At 37.6% G+C, this 25606-nt stretch overlaps 1 protein-coding gene across 5 annotated transcripts in view; it reads right to left on the bottom strand.

Moving 5' to 3' along the window:
* Positions 1 to 2125: 2125 nt before the first annotated feature.
* Positions 2126 to 25606, bottom strand: part of ZEB1 (zinc finger E-box binding homeobox 1) — a 124915-nt gene continuing 101434 nt past the window's right edge. For all 5 annotated transcript variants that reach the window (XM_074574279.1, XM_074574277.1, XM_074574278.1 and 2 more), the window contains 7 exons: positions 22199 to 22261; positions 20399 to 20560; positions 16861 to 17063; positions 11646 to 11751; positions 8328 to 10138; positions 6587 to 6767; positions 2126 to 4618 (listed from right to left, as the gene is read on the bottom strand). In XM_074574279.1, the coding sequence (XP_074430380.1) occupies positions 4059 to 4618; positions 6587 to 6767; positions 8328 to 10138; positions 11646 to 11751; positions 16861 to 16890 (2688 nt within the window). In that variant the 5' untranslated portion in view covers positions 16891 to 17063; positions 20399 to 20560; positions 22199 to 22261 and the 3' untranslated portion in view covers positions 2126 to 4058. The remainder of the gene's footprint in view (positions 4619 to 6586; positions 6768 to 8327; positions 10139 to 11645; positions 11752 to 16860; positions 17064 to 20398; positions 20561 to 22198; positions 22262 to 25606) is intronic.

The raw sequence follows: 25606 nt of genomic DNA on the forward strand, positions 1-25606 counted from the left end.
TTTAGAATACCTGTTGAAACACGCAGGCCCTTGGGGATTAGCCAAACTAGCAAAACTTCCCAATTGCTTTTTTCAGTGTCCATTAACTTATCTGATTATTTGTAATTCAATACAATTTTAAAAAACCCCAAACTTTCAAGCTCATGCATACAGCATTGCTGAGCATTGCTGTGTTACCAATTACACATATGGATAGGCTGCTCCACATAACCGGCAAGTAGACAGCAACATGGATATGGAGAATTGGAGAATGCCACCAGAATCACTGCTGGGATGCCGTACAAATACTGCTTAGCTTAGCTAAGACGAGCATGAGGTGAGCATGAGGAAGAAGCAGGCACAGGCAATAGCCTGGGCACACAGAGCAACTGATGCACTCTTCGTCTTCTGACCAAAGAAGAGGTCACATAAAAAGGTTTTTATTAAAACTATATTCCATTTTTACTGCTCTTTTCATCTTTTATTTATCTTTAAAGGACAGAATACAAGGCTTTACACTTTCACTTTTATTTCACGTGTGAAACTTATTCTCCTTGAAACTGCTTTGCCATTAACTTAGAGGGAAGGTTCACGTGGCTGCAGCTGGACCGCTGCTGGTACCTCGGTGGGCTCCTTCCCAGCTGCCTGGGCTGTCTCTGCACCGCAGGCATCTCACTGATGGGGCTGGAAAGAAAGCCTGCGTCTCCTAAGCACCTCTTTGTTCCAGCTGAGTTTACTCTGCTAAATGAAGAAAAAACACAGTTTTTGTGTTTTTCAAATGGATAATAAATGATGTTGTAAGGTCACAAACATCAGAGGCATTTCAGAGCTTAAAAGATGCAAAATTCAATACACCAATCAATTTTGAAGATAAAAACGTTAATAACGGTTTTGTAGTCTAAGTAATGAATATAAATTTTCTCCCCCAAACCGATGACATTTCCTGAATCAAAACTGCTTGGACTTTGCTCTGTATTCATAGTTTTCTCTTGCTTCATTTAAGGTTCTAGAAATCAAAGTTAAAGTTACTGGCCTTTCACATGCAGCTGTCACTTATTTGACTAAACTTGGATTTATTAAAATTCTTTGTTTTATTACTAAAGACAGCAAAATATTATTTCCATCCCATTTCTAACAAATGTCTCACTGGGTTTATTACTACAGACAAGTAAGATGTTTCTGGAATATGAAAAATGTGAAAAATCTTAAAATAGATTCAAAAAGGTGTGTTTCATTACCTAGAACAGAGCAGAGCCAGTTTTACCAGCGAGAAATCCTGAACTACCTGATCAATTCTGTTATGATAATAATTAAAGGCAACATTATTGATGCAATATAAATTTTTTTTTTTTTTTTTTCAAAATAGCTTTCTCATGTTTCTCTCAATGATGCTACCGAGTCAGGAGCTTACTCCACTTAGAAGTGCAATATTTGGCATACTGTACAGAAAAATACAAAGTAAAACAATAAATATATGAGATAAATCTTTTGTATGTATTAATGCTGAGAAAATGAGATTGAGAATTATTCAAAACTTAGATATGTGAATATAAAATAACTTACATGATGCACATGTAAAAACACAAAAATTAACAACTGAAATCCCCTTTTAGGGATCATTAAAGTACAGAACTCTGCCTAAAGAACAGTCTCTAAACTTTGCTTAAACTGCAAAACACTGTAAACATGCATATGTAATACAACTTTCAAGCCTTCATACTTACATTACTGAAATTATAAATACCAATAATGCTGGTGCCGGATCTTTGGAAAGTTCAACAGCAAGATATATATCAACCTTTGCACAAGCTTATTGCTAAATCAAGAAAACAGTTACAGACTTACTTCCTTTGAAAGCATTCTTATTGAAAGAGACCATTAAACTGTATATCAGATACAAAAGAAAAAAAATAAATCCCCAAACCACATTTGTTTTGAAAACTCAGTTGTTCTACTTAACGTTTGTAGAATCAATAAACTCACGTAGGCATCCCTTTGCCCGCACAAAGTCAACCCTTTCACTCATGTGCTCCTTCCGTACAATTGAAACCCAGTATCGGCACTGGAGCAGGGACCGTGTCCGAGTAACATCTATAGAAATAATTTAAAACCATTTTCTAAATTACCAGAATAATGACAATAAGTCAGACTTGTTGACGCATTTTATTGTGAGATGGGGAGTCTGGTAAAAAACTAGAAAATGACCATGATGTAACAAGGAACTTAAAAATGAAGTTTCAGATTTGTAACATACATACATGAATACAGGAACAAATTGGCACAAAAATGTTAAACATTGTTCCCAACACTGTTTATAAGATTATTCTAATTTGGCTTACTAAGGAAATGAGAGTTTTATGGTTAGACTAATCTCTTAATAAAACTGCAGAGCATCATGCTATTAGTCACACAGTGAATTTCAAAATTTAAGAGCTTTATATTAAAAACTGGGTAAAGGTAAAATGAATTGATTGCAATTGTAAAATTAATACATTCCCATTTTAATTCTTCTGTTCTACAGTCCAAGGCAAGTATAAATGTTAACATAACACTGTTAAATCAAATCTCAATGCAAGAGAACCGATTGCATCTCTACTTTAAATCTTATCAACTTTCCAAATTTTCATACTAAAATATATTATTGTATTAATACAAACTACAGTATTATACACTACACTGTGTAATAAATAAAGAAATATAAAAATAAGACACATAAATATAAAAGTTTTCTAAAACTAAAAAGGTACATATGTCAGTAAGAAGGGTATTAATACTGCCAGGTTTGAAGACATACAGTACAAAATGTTGCACAGATCTATAAACTAAAAGAAATAAAATAATACTGATAGGTAAAAATCAGCTAACATTGTAAATAAATGGGGTCCATAATAACTAACATTTGAAAATACTTATGAGCCAGATAACATGTCATGTATGTGTCTGAAATTAAAGTAAACCAATAAAGCAGATTAGAAAATTTCCCTTGTAATTATTGTAGAGAAATTCTGCAAGTCAGGTATTAACCCAAAATACCACCAAATAATTAAATAATGAAATATACCAGTGTTCTTACTTCTCTGATGGCTGAGTGTTTTTTTCCCCATGATTAGTTTAGAAGTTTGATACAAATCAACAAATGCTAGTTATTGTAGGCCACACATTGGATAAAGGCTGCTCCGAGCCTTTATAATACTGATAAATGGCACTTACAGCACACAGGTCTTGCATAAGGCCAAAGGAGATACAAAGCTTCATATCATATCCTTCATATTGTTACTACATACTCAAAACACAATTACAAACACTGATTTTGACGACTTTGCTGTCCTTACCAGTATTAACACTGTTAGTCCCTGCAATCAGAACTCAACGACAATCTTTTCAACTACATTTTTAATCACATGAGTAAGAAACTTCAGTTCTTCTATCATCTGCTTTCTTAAGGCTAACAATACACTTTAAATGATAATATGCTCTACTACAACATCTAATGTCATAAATCGCTACCTTCTAGGTTGAATTTACAAAGGTAGCCAAGCACTGTTTGCAACTGCGTTACAGGTTTCTGCAAAAGGGAATTTTGTAGTGCAGAAGTTCTCACATTTTAAAACATAAGAAAATACTGAAGTGGATTTAGGAAATGTTTTACCATCAAAAAAAAAAAATAAAATCATATAAATCTCTCCCAATTGTACAGCTTAAAAATTAATCAACTTAAGAATGAAAATTAATACTGATAAAACAAACAATGCCAGATGCTTGTCTAATAAATCAGGTTTCCTACAACCTGTTAAATCTTTGCTTCCAGAGTCACTGTATTTTTCTAATCTGCTTCATGTTATAAACTTGTTCCTAACTTTGAAAACTGTGTGAAAAATTACTAAGTTTGAGGTTCAGGCACACCTGGATTTCTTTTTTTTTTTCTTTTTCTTTTTTTTTATATATATATTTTTTTACACAGTAGTGAACAGAAATCACAGTATGCAGGCTACTGCGTTTCCATGAAAAGCATGTATAATATAGAACGAACTTCATTACCAATTTTTTTTTTCCTTATAGAAAAAACTATCATTTAAGCTTTATTCGTTTTTTTCTTCCGACACCTGCCTGTCATTCTGTGTAGCTTCTGGTTCTGCATTGCTTGCTTGATTTACAGCTTCATCATTCTTGTTACCTTCAGTTTTGCCTTCTTCTTCTTCTTCTTCTTCTTCTTCTTCTTCTTCGTCATCCTCTACTTCTTGTAGTTTCCTGCATTCTTTTTCTTCCTGAAGTCCTTCTACCTCTTTTTCTTCCTCCTCCTCTTCCTCTTTTTCACTGTCTTCCTCTTCTTCCCTGGTTAGACTCTCTCTCTCATCCGAGTCGATCTGCGATGGAGACGCCCTGGCACCAGCATGCTCGTTATTGAGGACCTCCTGGCCTGTCTCCTCCTGTTCCGTGCTGTCACGCTCTTCTGCCTCTCTTTTGCAATAGGAATAGCGATGATTCATGTGCTGGGAGTAAGACCCCGAGTGTGAAAAACGCTTTCCACATTTGTCACATTGGTAGGGTTTTTCCCCAGAATGCAGTCGCATGTGTTCGATCAAATGGTGTTTGTGTTTAAATGCTTTTTTACAGATTCCACACTCGTGAGGTCTTTTACCTACAAAATAAAGCACAAACAATTGGACACCTTGTAGCTGAAATTTTAAAAACATATACTGTTGTTTTCATCAGAAGATGCCGTTGGTGAACATATTACCAACAGTTAATAATTTTATTTAACAAGACGTTCTACTCCATGCATCCTCAGCCTGGGTTTCTCACCTGAGCCCAAAGGACAGGGGGGCAACGGTACATTGTCACAATTACAAGGGTAATTTGTAAGTTCTTTAGGAAAACTGAATGTAGAAGGACAAAAAGATTCTCAGATGTAACTTTTAGCACAAAAAAATTGCAAGTATAAGTAAATTAGAAAAGGACACATTTTTCCTGAAGTAAACATTATTTTGACTCAAAACCATTTTAACTTTTCTATATTGATGGAAATTTTAAATCAGCTAAGTTTTTATGTTGTTTTTCGCGTACCAAGTCCTTCTTCCAGTTCTAGGTAAAAAGCAAATCATTCTAAAATCTAGGTTGGCACGAGTAAGTGCGTTATGTACAAAACTTGCTGAATACACACATATTAACTAGAAAAAATCCGTTTTGCTTCACTCAGCTCTCTTTCTGCTCTGTTTCCAGCTTTCTACTTTGTTGTCTTGTTTTTAGAGTCTCTTATAAACACAGCATGAGCCTAGTAATGTTATTTTGATTTCAACACTCAAAGTGGTTACGCAAAACGACTTTGCACAGTCTCAGCCCTGACAGAAAAGATACAGACAATAAGCCAGCAGTTTTCTGGTCACGCTATACCGATGATCAACACCCGCCGTGTCAACGTCTGCCAAACAAGCAGTGAGATGGGGGTCGGTCTCTTCTCACAAGTAACAAGTGGTGGGATGAGAGGAAACGGCCTCAAGTTGCACCAGGGGAGGTTTAGACTGGATACTAGGAAAAATTTCTTCACTGAAAGGGTTATCAAGCGTTGGAACAGGCTGCCCAGGGAAGTGGTGGAGTCACCATCCCTGGAGGTATTTAAAAGCCGTGCGGACGTGGTGCTGAGGGACATGGTTTAGTGGTGGCTTGGCAGTGTTAAGGTTTATGGTTGGACTTGATGATCTTAAGGGTCTTTTCCAACCTAAATGATTCTATGATGTTACGATTATGAACACTGCAGTTAATTTAGAAGTAGAATGGAAAGAACAATTGTGTTATGAAAAAGAGTTAAAAGAGCCTAAGGACAGGAAAGGTATGAAAATAGATAGCCTTAAATGCAACTTGAGAAACTTTATCAAGTGGAAAAGACAAAAGGGAATTTTTAATCTGTTCAATTCTATATGTGAGATGAAATTAAAACATTAATATGCAGAATAAATAAAAAATAATAAAAAAATTAATTTTTTTAAAGACATTACAGAAGAAATAAGAGACCAACACTTATTAAAAAAAAAAGCCTAAAGATACCACAAATGGAGCCAAAAGGAACAACTATGAGAAATTAAAAATAAAAATTGAGGACAAAAGGGTGTTCTTTTGGGGTTGGATTCCATGTGTAATGAATGGTTGTTAACTTCAGATAATTACAAATGTGGCTCAATTTGAAAATCCTTCATGCTAGGTAGACACACTGCCTTTCATGTAAAGAAAGTATCATACACACACATGATCCTTTTTCTTAGTTTATAATTTTAATTTTTAATTTTGCTTAATTTATAACCAGGGAAGGTAAATTAGAAGTAATAAACCTTTGATTACAGGCTGTGGATCGCAGATGATTGTCCATGAGCCAGATGGAAGAAACTCCCCTTTTTCTATTCAGGGTTTAGATCTTAGAAATTTAAGGGAACTCTGAATTGCAGTTTTGCCAAACAAATATAAAAACCATAGGTTTCTAAAGAGAGCTGAGCGCAGACGATAAGAAGGACTATTACACCTCCCTACACTATCTGAGAACTGGATTCCAGTTAAGATTATTATTTACACACTACCAATGAAATAACGATCAGAAACTGTTTTTCCTAGTACATACCTGTGTGTTCATACTTATGTCTCAATAATGAGCTGCTCTTCTGAAATATTTTGTCACATAAATCACACGCGTACATCCCGTTTTCTGTCTTTCTCATCTTTTTCTTTGGGGGTGTTGAATCAGAATCATTTTGATCTTCTACATTCGATACTCCTTCTGAGCTAGTGTCTTGCCTTTCATCCTTAAGAAAAATTACGAAAAATGTTGAGTTCAAGAAAAAAATGCACTGACGCAGCACACAGTTTCTAAAAGCTGAAGCCGTGCTGTTATTTTCATTCAATTCCATAAACAGCCACACAAAATTGTTTAGACTTAGAGAGTCAAAAAAATCTTCCGCTGCATCGCTCTGCTTTGCAGTCCCTGCCACCGTGCAGATGCAGAATTCTCACTGGGACTGACTTTAATCGCATCCAAATTTGACTGTTGGCCAGGTCTAAGCTACCCTGACACATCACGTTTTAGGGCCCGTAAAATAAACGCAACGTTACGAAGGAAAAGAAGATTACAGACGTATAAACTACCTCAGTAAGTCAGAAGAGAAAAGTTGATATCTAACTGCATTTTTCAACTAATGTTTGTCACCCGCATTTTGCTACCCCGTGGATTTTATGGAAGTTAAGATTGTATTTTCTGATGAAGTTTTCACAAAAAGCTATTTAAGTTATCGTTTGAATTTGCATACTTGACTACCCTCTTCCTCATAAAACTACCACAAATACTACCTAACTCAAAATTTGGAGGATTTCAAATGTTTTATTAATAAAAGGTTTTTAAAAATCATAACTGTAGTCTATTTCTAAGCTTTTCAAGCCCTGAAGCTCACCTGTAGGCAGCACAGTATTTTCTGCTGATACCAGCAGTGTCACTACACACAGAATTACCTTTATCATATATTACCAAATCTGAATATAAAAACGTACGTGTTAGCCACCTCAGATGTCATCTGTCTGATGAACTTTAACATATAAGCAACCTTGTAACTCTTCAAGGCTCCTTAGTCTCTGGTTATACAGAAACCTGCATAAAATGCTGAACGGCCAATTTCTAAGATTTAATTAGAAACGCCAAGTCTTTACGTGAATCACTCCTCTGTTCTGCTCTGTCCCTACGTCGACATGCGCAGGTGTTTCTCAGCAGGACTGACTTCAATTAGATCACATCTGGCTGTATCCAGGGAGGAACGGGGCAGGATACAGGAACGGCAGATGAAGAAAAATACCTGCCCAACTTTCAATTGAGAATACATCTGAATTTTGTTTAAAGGGCTGCCATGTTGTAGAATGAATTCAGCTACTCTGCAAGCCAAGAAAGCAGAGCAGCATGAATGGAGTAGCCAGAAGTTCCAAAGAGTTTATTTTCTGAATGTGGGGAAAGAGGAGATACGGAGCCAGCAAGAAATGCAAGCCATGGCCTTACTTTGCTTTTTGATCAGAAGAATTAAACTTTCTTTAAAATATTGAGCACTAATGTCCTAGAGGACACTTCCAAATGACTGAACGTAGTGAAGAACTGACTTATCCATGCACAGTTTCTGGCAGCCTGGACTCAAGCTGCCCGATCTAGTTGGCTTTGCAGAGGAGTTAACAGTAACATCTATTATCCATTAACAATCAAGCTGAATAAACCTTACAGCTTATATTTACATTTTACTTCATTTATCTTGACAGCTTTCTGTTAGTTCAGTATGGATACAGAATAAACACGTCATACACAACACACAGGAACAGCGGGACTGAAGTACCTGATTTCCATTGGCTTGGGTCTGTTTTGGTGGTGTTTCTTGAACTGCAGGACTAACTGTAGTAGAGTATGTATAAGCCACCTGTGGAATCAAAATGGTTTGCTTATTGGCAGCAAGAGCTCTCAAGCATGGAACACTGTTCTGGTCAGCAATGGCAACAATTGTAGGTAACTGGGCAGTGACTGTAGGTATAGCAATATTTATGGGATTGGCACTTGGTGGGATTACATTTACAATAGGATCAGAGTCTGTAATACTGTTGTCCTTTTGTGGTTCTTTTTTTGCACAAGTTAAGTTCAAAGGTTCTTCTTGGACAGAATAAACACTGTTCTGGTAAACACTAGTTATGGTAGATCTTTCCAACAGTTCTCCATGTTGCTTTGGTAGCGAAAGGTCAAGAGGTTCGACTTGTGGCTCTTCTTGTACACCCTCTGCTGTGTACGTATAACCCTGTGAATTTCTTGATGAAGAAAGGTTTAGTGGCGATGGGGATGGCGTGCTACTGCGTGAACCATTCAGAGTTGATCCCCCTGGTAAAGTCTGGGATTTTGTTGTACTGACGGGATTTTGTGAATTATTTGTGCTGTTCTGGGGTTCGCTCACATTTGTAGTTGCTGCTTGATCATCGTTATCTGCGGGACTGCTTAATTTAACTTGTTCAGGAGAAGATGGTCCAGAAGATTGCACAGAAATTTGTCCAGCTTGCATTTTTTCAAACCACTTTTTTACCACATCCAGTGGTAGGTTTACTGAATCAGCTATTTTTGAAAGCTCTTCTGCACTCGGTTGTGCATTTAATGCATAATAAGCTTTTAGAAGCGATAAAAGGTTCTTTAAAGGTGGCTGACCAGGAGATAAGTTGGTCTCCCCAGTTTCTGATGGGACAGGGGAGTCGGGCTTCTCAGCTTCTGTTCCACTGGGCTGAGGAAGCTGAGGAGGATTTTTTGTTTCATAGTGCTTTAATTCTTGAAGTGCATTAAGATCTCCTGGACAGTCATCACAAAGAAGACAAGTGCTATCATTGGTCTCTCCTTCAAAGTTCTTATCCTTCTCAGACTTCACTGTAAGATCTTCTGGCAATTTTTCATTTTTGCAACTATTTGTAGGAACAGGGTTTTCTTTTTTTAGATTTTGTGGAACAACCTGAAGTTGACTCGGCTGCTCCAAGCTGTAGTTGATGATAATTTTGGTTGTCCCATCTTGGTCAACCAAAGGAAGACTGATAGCTGAAATGAGGGAATGGCCACCTTGTTGTATAGATGCATTGCTGATTGTTTCTTGTTCTTTGGATGCAAGATTAGCATGATTGTTTTCCAATACTTGCCTTATTACATTACCATCCACTGCCACTTTAAGTACATTTTGAATGTCACTTAAGTTGATGCTTATGGGAGACACCAGACCTACTGTTGGTAGAACAACAGCTTGCACCACACCCTGAGGAGAACTGGTTGCCTGCAATGGGCTACCACCACTAAAAACCCCATTCTGCAAAGGGGTCGAACAATTAATTCCTGAAGCAACCACTATGGGCTTGAATTCATAATCCACAGGTTCAGTTTTGATTTGGTTAACAGGAAGTTGCTCTTGCAAGGGTTTATTTTCTATCTTTTGTCGTATCTGTGGTCTTGCTGGGCTACCGGGTGATGCAGAAAGGGAAGGGGAGGAGCACTGAGACGTCTTGAGCCCTGACCGAGCTCGACCGTTCACGGGCATCAAACCAATACACTTCTTACTGCTTATGTGTGAACTGTATGAACCAGAATGGGAAAAACGTTTCTTGCAGTTTGGGCATTCATATGGCTTCTCTCCTAAAGATAAAAAAAAAAAAGAAGAAAAAAGGCATATGCAACAGTTTACTAGGTCACAGCATAATAGTAACTAGAAAAGACGACATCACAATGACCTGTCAAAGAGTCCTAGGGAAAAAAAAGTCTTATTCAGTGAATTGAACAGTAAGAGTAATTATGTCATCTATAGCTCAGATCCTAGTGTCTTTTAATAAGTCTGTGATCCAGTAGTAGATATAGAATGGAGCCCACATGATCATGATACGTTCCAGTATTTCCCAGTAACTGCCTACATATCACTTAAATGAGTCTATATGATACTTGCAGATTTCATTAAATTCCATTCAAGTAGTACCACTACTAACTTCAGAAATGGCATAAACTACTTCGGAATGGAAAAAATGAGAATATGATTAAGCAGAGAAAAAAATACAAATTCCACGAATGCAAGCCATAATTATATAAGGAACTATGCACATTTTCTTGCGGTAAACTCAAATACAATATATCCATATCTTCCTATGATACTCATCAGCTGAATGAAAACAGGCAAAGTTTAAGTAAAGGGAAACGAGACACACACAAAAGAGAAATGCGTGTTTGCCTTCAGAGATGAACATCAGGTGAAATTGCCAGGAAGATGCACACAACTATGCAACGGTTACACCCATAGCCAGAGTTGGCTTTTCAGCGAACCTGTGCTACTGAGGAAAGGGACAGAGTCCAAACCGCTGGCTTGCTTCAGATTGACAAGTGCACTGACTGAGGCTTTCTCACGCACAGGCACGGTGCCGCTACCCTTTGGAAATAAAATTATGTTTGCTGAAGGAGGACTTCTAACCGAGGTGCTCTTAATAGTTGTTATCTGGACTGAGCAACTGATAAGAAAGGAAAAGATGGCCTGAAACCTTGTTTTCAGACTCTGTCAATGGGCAAATATGAGTTAAAGGGAGAAATTGAGAATCTCTTTTGAGTGAAAACATTTTACTTATTATCTATTAATATATAATATTATATATTAAATTTCCTACAAATTGGAACTTCTCTTATAAATTGAAACTTTTGCGACAGTATATCACAACTCCCGACCTGTGTCCTGAGGCTATTTTAATATTTTAATATGATATTTTAATAAAATCACAGCCACAAACAGTAGGAAGCATAGTTGTTACGTCCCGATTATTATCAATTAAAATCTTCTAGAAAGGCTCCTAACACGCTGAGCGGTCTGCAAACATTGAGAAAAAACAGAGAAGTGAAAAAGGGCCAGAAGGATGCCCCACTTCTGCCACAAGTGAAGTTTTCCTTAACTGTCAGAGCTGAAGCTGTAACTGTAAATCCTCCTGAGTTACCCTACGTATTTCCTGCACACAGCTGAAGGCTGCAGTCAGTGCTTACAGAGTCCCAGAGGAAGAAAAAGGAGAACACTAGTATTTTAAACTTAGACTTACAAGACTGATATCACATCAAAGTTATAAAGAGTAGAAATGGAAACATTAGCACATAATTCAATGCTTGGTTTATTTACCACTGTGGATTCGTAGGTGCTCCTTTAGGTGATGTTTATATTTAAAAGCTTTTCCACATTCAGTGCACTTGAATTTTCGATTACCACTGGACTGCGTCACATGTCTCTGTAAGAAAGAATTCGTAATTATCGCATAGGAGACCGTGTTGGAAAAACATCTTGTGTTTTCACATTGTAACAGAGAAAATGCAATACAAAACTGAAAAGAATCAATCATAATTTTAAGAGACTGAAGGTGGTATGTGTTATGCATGAAAAAGAAACAAATTAGAAGTCAGGTTAAAACCGAGCCACGTGGATCTTCTGAATAAATCTGGTACAGTAAAAAAGAAAAAAACAAACAAACACAAAATACATTTGCCCCTTCTCCTAACTTCAGATGAAGCTTGCACTGACACGTTATGAGTAAGAAGTTCCAGGATGCATGCTAATTCTACTTGTGAAAGCAAAAAAACCCAAGAAAAAACCCAAGCCCACCACCCACAGAGTATGTCAGGCAGGACAGAGAAACATGAAAGCATATAAAAGCCTGTTTAAAATTTAATCAGTTGACTTGATTTTTCCATTTACATGCTTCCAGCGCTTACTGTTGGCCTTGGATTCCTCTATGTAATGATGCCACGGGATTGCTCAAGAGAAGATGGCTCAGTGACAACAAAGGCACTCTCAGTCACAATTAATTCTCAAAATAAATGCAAAAAACTTAATTAAAATAAATAACAATATTGAGGGATTTCCCAAGTACACTTTTTCGCTATTTCTCTGTGGTTATTTTTGTTGTATTTTGCCTTGTGAGAGCATTTATTGTTAAGCTTCGAATTATTTTTAATTTATCTTTATTGTTATACTAGTTTAAAAAAACGCAAAAGCTAAGGAAGACATGTAAATATATGTAGTATATATGTGATATGTATCTGCAAGATATATAATTTTATTACAAACTGTGTAAAACTATGAATGCGTATTTTTGAAGACAAAAATTACAAACACTTTAGAAGTTGGAGCGGCTTAACTACCACCATGAAACGGAGGAATAAAAATTTTTGCTGTTCAAACAAATTGTTTACTATAAAAGCAGCCGCTCCTTTTTAAGTAGAGCTCACTTTGCAAAAAGATACTCCACCACCATTTGGATGCAGCTGCAGATTTTTGGTAACCGGGGCAAGTATTTTCATAAACTCATTAATCAAGCTATTCACGTAGCCTGGGGAGGCAGCTCCCCCGAGTCGGCTGACGTGTATTGACCTCCTCTGGTGCCCAACGGTGTCAGGAAGCTCCTACACCTGATCCTGGTCTGCTGAGGCTCCCCGAGTGCCAAGGCTGCTCCCCGAGCGCAGGCACGGCAGCTGGGAGCCGAGATCTGCGCCGGAGAAGCGGGGATGAATAAAAAGGCAGGGTGATGTTCCTGTTCTGATTTATGCCTTTAGATCTGAAGAACCTGTTTGCGGGATGAAAGCCTGAGCGCTCTGCTATGAGATATGCCGTCCAAATTATCAGCCCTCCCCGTTCTACACCCCGTCCTCCTTTATTCGATACAGATGCTAACAGAAGACAAATTGAAACAAGCTAATCTAAATTGCTTCCAAGTACTCTAATTCGACAGTTCCCTTGGGATAAGCGTTTGGTTGAGCTGCAGTTTTCACCTCTCAGCAGACCCCGCTCCCACCCTCCTCGGGATGGGCTCCTTCCCGCCTCCTCCCAGCCTCTGCACTGAGGTCTCCGCTCTGACTTATCCCCATTAGCGCTTGACCCTTATTCCTAGGTTTGGCGGCTGTCTTTTGCTAGTCCTCACGGCTTTTCAGCTTTGTTTAACTAAGTCCCTTGAAGATGATGTTCTAGATGATTGTGCCTGACTCACTGCATTGCACTTTAATGATCCAACTTCACTGAGTCTAGAGGACCGTGTCAGGATTTACTTTAGCCTGCAGAGAATCAGTTACTACTGTTTGACTTGAGATTATACAAGTTAAAGGCTCTCAGCATACATACAGCTCCTGCAGATGCCGGACTACATAAATATTCATACTAAATATTACTGCAGGTATTCAGTCTGTCAGAAATGTTTCTGCTCCAGTCTTGAAAATGCAACGTTCTGCTTCCAAGGCATGGAAGCCCACATTTCTCTTACCAAATTTTTAATGAGTTTTCCTGTTTTCCTGGTCATAGCTATAAGCTGCCTTGAACTTTCTGCTAGGCAATGTTTCCATTTTCCCTTACCTACTTATATTGGTGATGCTTTATTCTGCTTTCTTGCTGTCTGTCCTATATTTTTCTTTTTTCTTTTTTAAACCTGGGACATCCTCAGAGTCACTCTCCAGGATGTTTAAATCTGAGAAATCATAACTCCTCTCTAAAGTACCACCTTTGATACCCTTTCTCCTTCATTTTCTCAGATTCAAATGGGCTTCCCCCTTTTAATACTGCTAAATCCACTTTTTTTTGTGTCTCTGATGTGTGATATATTTTTAATGAACTGTACAAAACTGCTGTCTTCCACTCATTAAAGAATTAACCGTGGCATTCAAAGAATACTCCTCTGCATTCCTTTTAGGACCGAAACAAAAAACAACATTAAGGTCTGTAACTAGCCACTAATACATCCCTGCATCAAGTATTTACTGTGCTTAGGACTAAAGTCCACTCTTTTCACAACAGAGAACTGAAACTAATTAATGGAAATCCTCAAAAGTTATTTGAAGAACAGGAACTACAGGTACATCAGGGATTTTTCACAGCCAGTTTGATCATGGTCTTCAAGAAATGCCATTTCTCTGCCGTGTCCATGACAATAAGGAATTTTAACAGACTACCTACACGTGCTTTGTAAACTGTTGAGAAGAAAAATAAAACAAATGTAAGAAGCACTTATTCATACTTCAACATCTTTTTTGGTGCTTCACACGTGAAAGCAGACAATATGCATGCAGCATTGCTTCCTACCAAACAGGGGAGCCGTGAGGGACGCTGGGGACGGGGAGGAGAGGGGGATGCAGGAGAAGATGCTGGGATGGCTCTCAGCTCTCAGCTGGAGCAGAAGTAGCCGCGGTCTGGCGTATTTCCCCCTTCTGCAGGGGCAGGAACAGTGTGCACCTACCTCTTCCCCTGCTTTCACTACACAGGGAATTATCTTTGCTCATTGTTTCCTTGCACAGAACAATTACAAAATTGTCACATGCTGGCCATTAACCGGCTAGCAAAGTTATCCAAATAATCTACTTCCAGGTGAAGTCCTTTAAGAATAAGACATTAAGTTTTGAAGATGCAGCTGTTTAAGATCCACAACCAGGAGGTCTATACTTTACTATGGAAAAAAAATCATTTTTCTTTACACACATGATGTAATCATTTACATGCACACGAAGCCAATTTTGAAGACATAACAACTTTGTGACAGCAACATAAACAAATACACATTTCAAATTTACCAAATATCTAAACTATTGTAGTTTTGATTCTGGCTACGGCTCTCGAGAAAAACCACACTTAAATGGGTATAATATTGAGTTCCAGATACTTCATAGCAACAACAGTTATCAAATGCAATTGTGCCTTCAAAAGTATAAGCCCATTAAAATATATCTGCAGGAATACAATTTGAGTTTCCCTTTGTAGCAATTCTTCTGAGATTGTTTACTCGCTTCGTATTTTTCCTCTTTTCATTCGAACTTCATGCAATTATGGGAAAGGCTTCTAGCCCTTCCAACTACTATACTCTTCTGCTTTTAGGCTTCTAGCTGGAAAAAACGGGAAAATAAATGTGGCAGCTCACAAAAAAGCACCGTACAGAAAGCATTCACAGATTTCATAGTAAGAAATACAAGATGTATACAAAATGATAGTAACTTTAAAGTGGCAGCCAAGCCAGTAAGAGAGCAAGACAGAAATAAATTGTTCATGGGAAATATATTTGAATAAAGAAGAACTGTCATGCCAGAATACGCTGGCAAGGTTATTCCGAACCCTGTGAGACAGTAAAATCCCTCCAGTAGGACGGCTGATGTTTCTTGTAACAATTTTTCTTATTTAATTTACCCATGAATGTAAACACTCGGGTAAAAAAAAAAAGCTTAATACATTTTTAAGCCTGTTAAATTCTTGGACTTAGTGATACTTTATAGAACGGAGGTTAAGGTTAATATGCAATGTGTAAAAAAGCATCTCCTTTACTCTTTGTTACAGTCTTTCAGCTTACCAAAGTTCTGTTGGTTTTAGAGCTGCAAGGAATATTGAAGTACCTTTCCCTTTGCATTCTTTTCACTATTCGCTGTTTTGCATCTTTACGAGATATTTCTCTCCTGTTTCCTCTCTGAAGAATATCCACCTTTTTAGTCTGTCCTCAGAAGGGAACATCTCCAAGCCCCTCTCTCTCTCTCTAACCTGGTGGTGAAAAATCTCTATCTTTTTCCCTGGATTATTGCTGACTGTTTCAGTTGTTTCCTGAGCTTCAGAGCGCCTCTGGTAAGCTATGGAAGCATGCAATTGGGGATGGGTGATCAGAAACTGTGGGGATAAAAGAATAAAAGAAGAAGAGGGAGGGGGGAACAGAATCTCGGGACCTTCCGTAGTGACGAGGTGGCTAACTCATGGAAGGCATTTCAAGAAACCATGACCTCAGGTCATCCCATGAACCACAGAAAACAAGCTCAGAATATCTTTAGCCCTTTTTATTGCTTCATTTAGTACTGAAACGTGGTATTTTATGCACAAATCATTTGTATGTTGTCTTATAGCATGGATTGCCTTTAAAAACTCTTGTCTCACAGTTCAACCAAACGCATCAACACGACGATTTGTTTCTTAAGGCCAAAAATGGGTACAGTAAATTTTGAATTAGCCAGACAGGATTTATGAAAGAAAAATTTGTTTCACTAAAGATTTACCATTAGATTTGAGTCACAATTTTTATGTAATGTTAGACAACGAACAGAAAAAAACTGATTTCCTATAAATGCAATAAAGCACTTCGGAAAACTAAAATGTAAACCCAACCATACTGCCTAGATAAATGAAAGCACAGGAATTCAGATCTCATCCTTTGACAGCTATGGAAAAAGTCTAACTTCAGCAGCAAGTTTAAGTGCGTGCTTCAGGACGGGGACTTCAGCGTGTAGATAATCTGATATGAACAGCTTACTTGCTCTGTACATTTTTGCTCACATAACAAATCACAGCTTGTTACAGAGGACGACAAATCCTTAATTCAAAAGCCACTTACTTGATCTCTTCCTGATTTGTGTGATGTCATGTGGCGGTCGAGCTGCGTTCTGTACGCAAACGTGTAACTGCACAAGGAGCAACTAAAGTTATCTTCATTTTTTTCATGGCGATATTTAATGTGTTCCTTCAGAGAGGTAAAACGCTTGTACCCTCGATCACAATACGGGCAAGTAAGCAGTTGGGAAAATGCATCGGGCGTTCCTACAGAGGAGAGACAATACATCACATTTAAATAAATGTAAGCTCCTTGTCGTGGTTTAACACCAGCCAGGAGCTAGAACCAGGCAGCTGCTCACTCACCCCCTCCCAGTTTGGATGGGGGAGAGAACCAGAAGAGTAAAAGTGAGGAAAAAACTCATGGGTTGAGAAAAAGACAGTTTAATAGCTTGAGCAAAAGGCGGACACACAAGCAAAGCAAAACAAGGAATTCATTCACTACTTCCCACCGGCAGGCGGGTGTTCAGCCATCTCCAGGAAAGCAGGGGTCCATCACGCGTAATGGTGACTTGGGAGGACAAACATCCTAACTCCGAATATTCCCCCCTTCCTGCTTCTTCCTCAGCTTTATATACTGAGCATGATACCACGTAGAATAGCCCTTTGGTCAGTTGGGGTCAGCTGTCCTGCCTGTGTTCCTCCCAATTCCTTGTGCCCTCTCAGCCCTCACTGGTGGGGTGGTGTGAGGAGCAGAAAAGGCCATGAGAGCTCAGCAACAACTAAAAACACCAGTGTGCTATCAGAAGTATTTGTCATCCCAAATCCAAAACGTAGCACTACACCAGCTGCTAATGAAAAAGTTAACTCTATCCCAGCTGAAACTATGACAGCTCCAAACTCACGCACATCAACAAACATGCTTTAGATTTACATATATTACTGTAGGGAAACAAGCAGCTGCTAGAAGCTCCATTTGTTTAAGAAAAGGAATAATGATATTTTATTTTTCTTTCCCCACAGATATTATGTTACTAGCTAGAGTACGGTAGTTGCCCCACTGTACACTGGAGACAGTCAGCACAATATGATTACCCAAACCCACACCGCTCACAGCGAGTCTGTTGGACTTCACAACACAGCACTAGAGCTTCTAGATATATATTTCTGTTTAAAGTGGTCTGAAAATTGTGAAACATAGTTTAAGAGCTAGTAATCTTTGTAGATCTCGATCACAGACAATCCTCAAATCCCGTTTCCAAATTTACATCTATTAAAGGATTGAAAAAAATTCTTTATAGATCGATAACAGTGTGTTTAAATAAATGTCCGCTTTGCAGTATTTGATCAAACTATCAGTTTATAAGGTGTGGTGTCCTCCAATGACTATGCTATTCTTCCATGCTTCAAGGGAAATGGGAAGAAAATTTTGCAAGGATGCACCTATCCACTGGGCTGAGTGAGAGCAGGAGAGGAAGGTGGAAGGTATTTACTGATTATCATTTTATGCTCTGAAGCATAAGGGGCAAACTTGTACGCACTGTCATTTTAAGTTGCAGAACTATAAGCATTATTAATACTCATAAAATTAACCAGTACTTTAGAAAGCAGTTCTGAATTATTTATCTTCATGACCTCTCCCAACAGTTATCACCATAGATTGATTATATGCTCTACAAAGTAGCAATTTGTTCTGTTTATGTGGAATTTACTGACTTTATTTTCACTGAACGTGCCATTGTCCTTGCAACAGTGGAAGAGTCAGACCAATTTTCACTATTACTAAAAAATAACGTCTTCTCTGTCACACAGGTTCTCCTACACTCATTATGGCAACAGGCAACCTAACGCCCACATTGCACTGGTTGCCCTGTTGTTCCAGCCCTCTCTGCTTTTCCTGGATTCGCCAGGCTGTTCAAAAATGAACCCATCCCCACGTGTGTGGACACGGTATCCTTCCCTTCAGTTCTCTTTTTTCCATCTACAATTCAATTCACCTGACATAAAGAATACTCCATTTCATCACAAATACAACTCAGTGGAAACATCAGGAGCATGTTAACTTAAATTCTATTTCCATTGGAGTAAGTGGCTTCACAATGGTTTTTCCCAAAGCCACTAAAGACTCTGATTCTCCGTCACTTCTCCTGTCCAGTTCCCCACGCTGGGAGCATGTATCTTTAGCAAATATCACTACAGTTTTGGCATTTTCTGTTCTGAATGATAAAAATACTGAACATTATTGTTCAGTATCATGATTTTCAGAATACTTCCCTGTGAGCTTACTGGCCTAGGTCCAATTTAAATTATTAATACAAATGTGTATTTTTAACGTTTACATGGAAATCATATTCCAAGGCTGTAAAACTAAGTTGACAATCTGTGCCACTGCAACCACAGATTAAAATCTTAACTTACTTAAAATGTAATGTTTAGGATGTTACTGTTGAGCATATATCTTACTTGAATTTTGCAAAAATTGCAAAGTAAACCACAAAATGTTGGTAATTCAGGTCCTATTTCTGTACATAAATAGGCATGTACACAGTTTCAATCTCTCGAATATTTTAATTTACTTTTTCTTTTTTTTCCTAAAATCTCTAATAACATAAAATCTCTGGAAAAGCAGAACAAAATTGTTAGCATTACCCCTTTCACTGCTCTCCCTTAGACTCCAGTACAGTAATACAGCTACAATGACATTTTTTGTTCATTATGTACATTTTTTTAAATGACTGGAACACACCACCTCCTAACACTTTATGTAGGATGTTACTTTCTTTTGAAAAATCTGAAATACTCCAATAAAGGAACACAATCTGGTTGAAATGCAGTTTTCACAGGTTATGGAAGCTGAACACTTCAGAAAGCAGCGCAGAACGCAAACCCAATCTGAACAGGTTTTGCCTTCAAATATTTCCTGATGAAGATGTCTGCAGTGTTTCATGATTAAGACATGAACAAAGTGTGACTTCTCATCTCACTCAGAAGAACATCTTAAGCCTGAAATTTCCTCAGAGAAAAAAGACATCTACTTAAAAGTAACAACAGGTCCTTATTTCTTCACATAAACAGTTCGTATAAACATTGTTTCTTTTTTCTCCACTGCTGTTTTTTCAGGAAAAAAAAAAAAAGCTTGTCATAGACTGGCTTCCTGGTAAAAGAACTCCTATCTAATACATCGTTTGGGGGTTTTTATTTAGAAATACAAAAGGAAAGATAAAAAGTTATTCTTACATAAAACCACACTATCTTACTTCATTCCCTTTATATTTAATAAATGTTTGTTCTGTTGATTTCATATAATGCTACTGAATGGATTTATGAGAGCTGGAATTTTTATTTCCAGTTACTTGAGGTTTATCATTTAGGTACCCAAACAACTGAACCCCAGTGCACATCTTGCTTCACAGAATTAAGTAGTAATGTTTTTTTGCATGATGATCCCATCCCCTTATCATTCTTTAACTAAGATCTTAGTTTTTTTTTTTTTCCAAAGCTACAGGTATCTGCATTGTCATCTTCCAAACTACAAGAGAAATTTTGGGTCTGGTAGTTAGCTGCAATTTATTTCATTAGAACTGAACTGGTGGCAGATTTACCATTTTCATCCTGACCACTAGCTTCTGGCGTGCCTTGTCTCTGGTCCTCCTCAGGTGCTTCAGGGTAAATGACAGCTGTATCTTCTTGCTGAAGGAATTCTTCAACATTAGGGTCATGGTTTTGTTCATTTTCTGCATCAGAATCACATTCATCTTCTTTTACTAAGAGTCAAAAACAAGATACAAGATACGAAATGAAGAGTTTAAAAAGAACATAAGTGAGATTCAGTAATCCACACAGCCAGATCACCCTCTACCCAAGGATTTCAAAACTCTTTATAAATACTAGTACTGGTCAAGCCCTTTAAGATGCAGGAATATGCCAAGTTTTAAAACAATGAACCAGTGGCATAATGACATTTAAGAATTTGACTAAAAGCACAGTTTGCCTCTTTAACTCAGTGAATTTTTATAATTTTAGATTTATCTGTTCCCCTCAGCTTCCCTAGAAATCTTAAATGCAACATTAATTACGATTTCGCCCTTGAAGTCCACTTAGAGTCTTGGCTCCAATGTTTGCAAAAGTCAATTTGTTGCCTTCAAGACATAATTTTTAATGTTATTTAAGACCCGTTCATTAGCGCAAACCCAGAAGATGTTTAAACTCTGAATAACAAGTTGGCCGGCTGAAATGCAGTAAACTTGAACTTTGTCAGAAAGGGGTATCTGAAAAGTTTTAGATCTAGTTAACACCCTTCAACATTTTCTAGTTCAAAACTTAAGAAAACCATCAATGAATGACTGTATTTAAAAGTTAAAAAACAATAAATTAAGTATTTTACTTAATGTTTGTACCACAAATATTTGCTACCAACTATTTGCCTAAATGCATTAGGGATAGAGTTTACTTTTACCTTGGTGGAACATTCTGTGAGAAGCTCTACCTACGGCGCATTAATCATGACAGATCTCCTGCACTATTAATAACGTGAAGTATATTTTTAATAGGAAGGAGAAGTTTTACGATTCATCTTTCAGTGTGAAGTCACATACTCGATTTACAATTTGACACAGTCTTTTTATGACATGAGACAGTCTTTCTCATATATAGACTGTAATGTAATACATAATGCAGTTCTTTGTACTTGTTTGAGGAGACCTGACTTCATAGCAACTAAAAAGAATGCGTGAATATACAGTTAAGCGTTTCAATGTTTAGTTGTTGGGTTTTTTTAAAATAAGGCTTACCTTGATAATACTTAACTATTTAATGTTAAGGGCACTAAAAAAAAAAAAAGGTATAAAAGTCTTTTAAAAAGCTGGATGGGCTATGTGTTAAATTTTTTGTCAACCAGGGAAATAACAAATAACAAAGTATCTGTTTTGGTTTGATTCTGAAATAAACATGTTTTATTTTGCCTTCTGCATAATCAGTACAGAGGAGCTGATAATAAGATACAGTATCAGCTTAAGTTTATTTTGGTACATTCATTATTAGTTTTAAATGCTATCTATTGACCTGTACTTTTATTTTGAACAACTACGCATAAGATCAGTATTATTGCTTGTTTTGCTCCCATTCCTGAGGTCTGTAGGAGATGCGGTGCCGCAGCGGCACTGCGGTCAGCCCTGGTGCGAGAGGACCGTGCCGGGTCACCGGCCAGCCACAACTCTGCACCCAGCACACCCGAAAAGGAGCCCAGATGGTTCTTCCTCAGCTAAAACACTCTTTACAGTTTCAGACCTCTAGCATAGAAGAGCAGAGAGGTGGGAGAACTTCAAAGACTTCAGGAGGATACTCACCTAGCCAAAATTCAATAGCACTTTATGAATAAGGGACTCAGACTAACAAAGAAATACCTGTACATCCAACTTCATCTGTCTGAGCTTCAGGCCCCAGGATTTCCTTTGTTTCTTTTCCAGCTGAAATAGTAAATTTCACAAAAAGAAGAATAAATATTAAAAAAAAAAAAAGCCACACACACACCAATAATGTAATATATTTGAGTTATTTCTTCAGCATTTTTTTGTTTCTGTATTATTTAAAGAACTGCATTTAAACACAATGTTCTTCCAAAAATATGAATTCCACATTATTTCAGCAGTGTGTAATCAGTTGAACCACAAAGATATTCCATGGTTAAAGAAACAAAATCTTAAAAGGAAGCAATACTAAACACCATTATTTGAAGAGAGGTAAAGACAGGGATGGTGTGTTTCTCCAGTAAATACAGAGTCAGCTACTTAAATAACTCTATCTACAAATGCAGCTATCTGATACATAGGAGCATTATTTCTGAAACCAGAGTATCATAAACCAAATATGTTTACATTATTTTCTCCAAGTAGCAGTTTTTGGAAATGATTGATGATTTGCTGATAGTGTCTGCAAACAGATGACCTTTCTTGTAAATCATCTAGAAAGCACTTACAGGCTGCTATTGCTTAAACAAACAAGGATATTAAATACCTGCTCCCCACGTCAGATCAACTCTGCACTACGAAAATGCTTCACATACCAATTCCAATACCCAGTATGGGTTTGCAGGTACCAGACGTCTGTAGAACTAACGCCGTGGAGCCCACCAGCCTCCGAAGCTCCACCAGCTCCTGCCGAGCTGCAGCATTCAAGGATGCAGCGTGGAAGTTTTAACTCACTACAGGTTGTGGGTTCAAATCAATAAATGTCCCAAGTTGTTCCTAATTTACACACGTTTGGTAGCCTCGACTGGGAAGTTCCTATTGGAAAGGCCACTGCTGCCACTTCTGTCAGTAACTGGCTTACAGCAGGGGCACGTAGGAAAGCGGTGTTGGTTTTTTCACTCCTTTATCAGTGGTATGCTGTGCTAATATATGTGAAACTAAAGCACTATTTCATATGGAAACCTTAGGTGCTTCAGAGCCATGCTGCAGAAAAAGCCCCTCCCGTGACACAGGAGGTTAGACTACACAACGCTATCACCTGAAACAGCAACTGTTATACTTTTATTTACCTTACTTCACTCTACTTCAGTGCAGGAAAAAATCCTTAGCTTTGGCCCGTCAAACCCCCATTCCAGCTTCTTAATTACAGGAGAAGTCAATTTCTCCTTTATATGGAAGATGATATATTCTAGGACAACTTTAATTTCTCAGATAAAAACGGCTTCCTCAAAGGAAAAGACTGTTAATTCTGTCTATTTTGATTAAGATGTCCCACACCCACATACGTGGAAGCTATATCTGCAGAACAAGAAATATACTTAACAGGAAACTGTAGCACTTAAATCTTACTTTAATTTTATTTGCCATCTAAAAAACCTCTCCAAAACAGTCCATATTTTATTGGTCAATACTGGATTGTGAACTAATTATATTCTTGACTCATGATACCAGAGACTTGGTTCAGAATTTCTAAGATGGATGACTGCATGCAATGCAAATTTGAATCCAAAATTTAATTTCTTAAAAACAATCATGATGCAAACCCACTGTTTTTCTTTAAAACGGATTTGTGATTTTTCTCCATTATGAAATAGGTTCTATGGAAGAGGGGGAATATCAGTAAGTTATCACTCAGAAAAATTTAAATTATAGTGTCTCTAGTAAATCCCACTGCCTTCAGTGCAAATAAAAGATACGCTTCCCAAGGGAACGTCAAGGAATTGATGGCGTTATAGATTAATCTCAGTGAAGTTAAAAACCCTCTCAGTTCTAGTAATCATAAAAGTGGGGTATAAGACAGGGAGGAGCCTTTTTCCACAGCGGGTGATCTTCCTTAATACTGCAGGAATAATTAATAATTTGAAAATTGTTAAGTCATAACGTTAGCTATGACTGGTCAGCATAGGAAGGCAACTTTGCAATTGTGCCCTCAGAAGCCCAATTACCATGCTGCAAATACAGCTGTTGGGGAGCAACGGGAAGGGACGTGATGATGGGGGGACAGATCTTAAGACACTGTTACACCAAGGAGAAATCACAGCTACGAATTCCAGGAGAAATTTGAGCTACCTGCTGAACGACTGCTTAAATACAGGTCTCCGTGAATAGCATCTATGGCATGAATATCCATCTTGGCATTACATCTGGACATACCAGATAATTGTAAAACATGCTCTTGGAGTTCCGTATCTCATCATTGCTTATGAGCAGCTGCTTAGAGATACGGTGGGACTTCCTCAGGTTAAATGCTAATGATTTTCAGATCACAGGCAACAGCATGTTCTGGCAGTGCACGATGCAATCACTGTGTCATAGGCGGACTGTAAAGATCTCTGCCCAGGTAAGATAACTGATCAAATTTAAACCACTAGCAAAACGGAAAATTTGGTTGTAGGTAGAAACACAAACTTCACTGAAATTTCCACCGCAGTGTTATCTTCAGAGAAGGGAATAAATTCCAACATCCATCAAAAGAGCTTCTAATTTAAATTCTTTAGAGCTAATTTTCTGATATACAACTTGCATCTAGCAACCGTTATTTACAGCTTACAGTACTGCTTCGGTGATCAAAAAGATGCCACTCATTTTTAGCCTTCCTCCCAAATGAAATTAATACAAAATAGCACAGCAACCTTCCTCAGCAACCTGCCACACTGAAAGAACACAATCCATTTCAGAGCACTCAAGCTCAACCTAAAATTTTATGAGTTAAAGGTATTTTTGAGTTCCAGGAGGAGATAAACATAAAACCTAACTTCATTAATTTTTAAAGGTTATTACAAGGTCTGGACAATTTTTTTAATTTTTAAATTTTTAAAAGATATCTTAGTTCCAGATCTGAGATCTCTAGATTTGCAAAATACTTACAATACATAATAACGCTTTTAAAGTGCATTAATATAAGATGTCAATAAGTTTAACCTTTGATTTTTTTTTTTTAATCGTAGAGTAGGTTTTACTTTAAACTAAAGCAAAAAAAGTTAAAATCGTATTACAGAATCATTGCACACATGCATGCTGGCCCACTGCCAACAGCTCGTGCAGGATACACGTGGTTCACTTTTCCAAACCCGTATGACTGTTTCAGTTAAACCTCTTGAGATACACACCTTATATTTAAAACACCTGTTCCGAAGGTCTTTTAGAAATTCAGTTAGAATGACTGGAAACGGAAGGAAACTGATCTGATAAAGAAATGTTACGTGTGCTGTTTCTATTCTTGGGCATTCGTGAACAGAATAAATATGTAAAAAACTAATTCTGTCAAGTTCAACTAAAACCAGGAACTTTCAGTGCTACTCTACTGGTGAAACCGAACTTACTAAAACTGCTGCAGTGTATGTT

This window comes from Larus michahellis, chromosome 2 (assembly GCF_964199755.1).
Source record: "Larus michahellis chromosome 2, bLarMic1.1, whole genome shotgun sequence".
In the NCBI taxonomy this organism is placed as follows: domain Eukaryota; kingdom Metazoa; phylum Chordata; class Aves; order Charadriiformes; family Laridae; genus Larus; species Larus michahellis.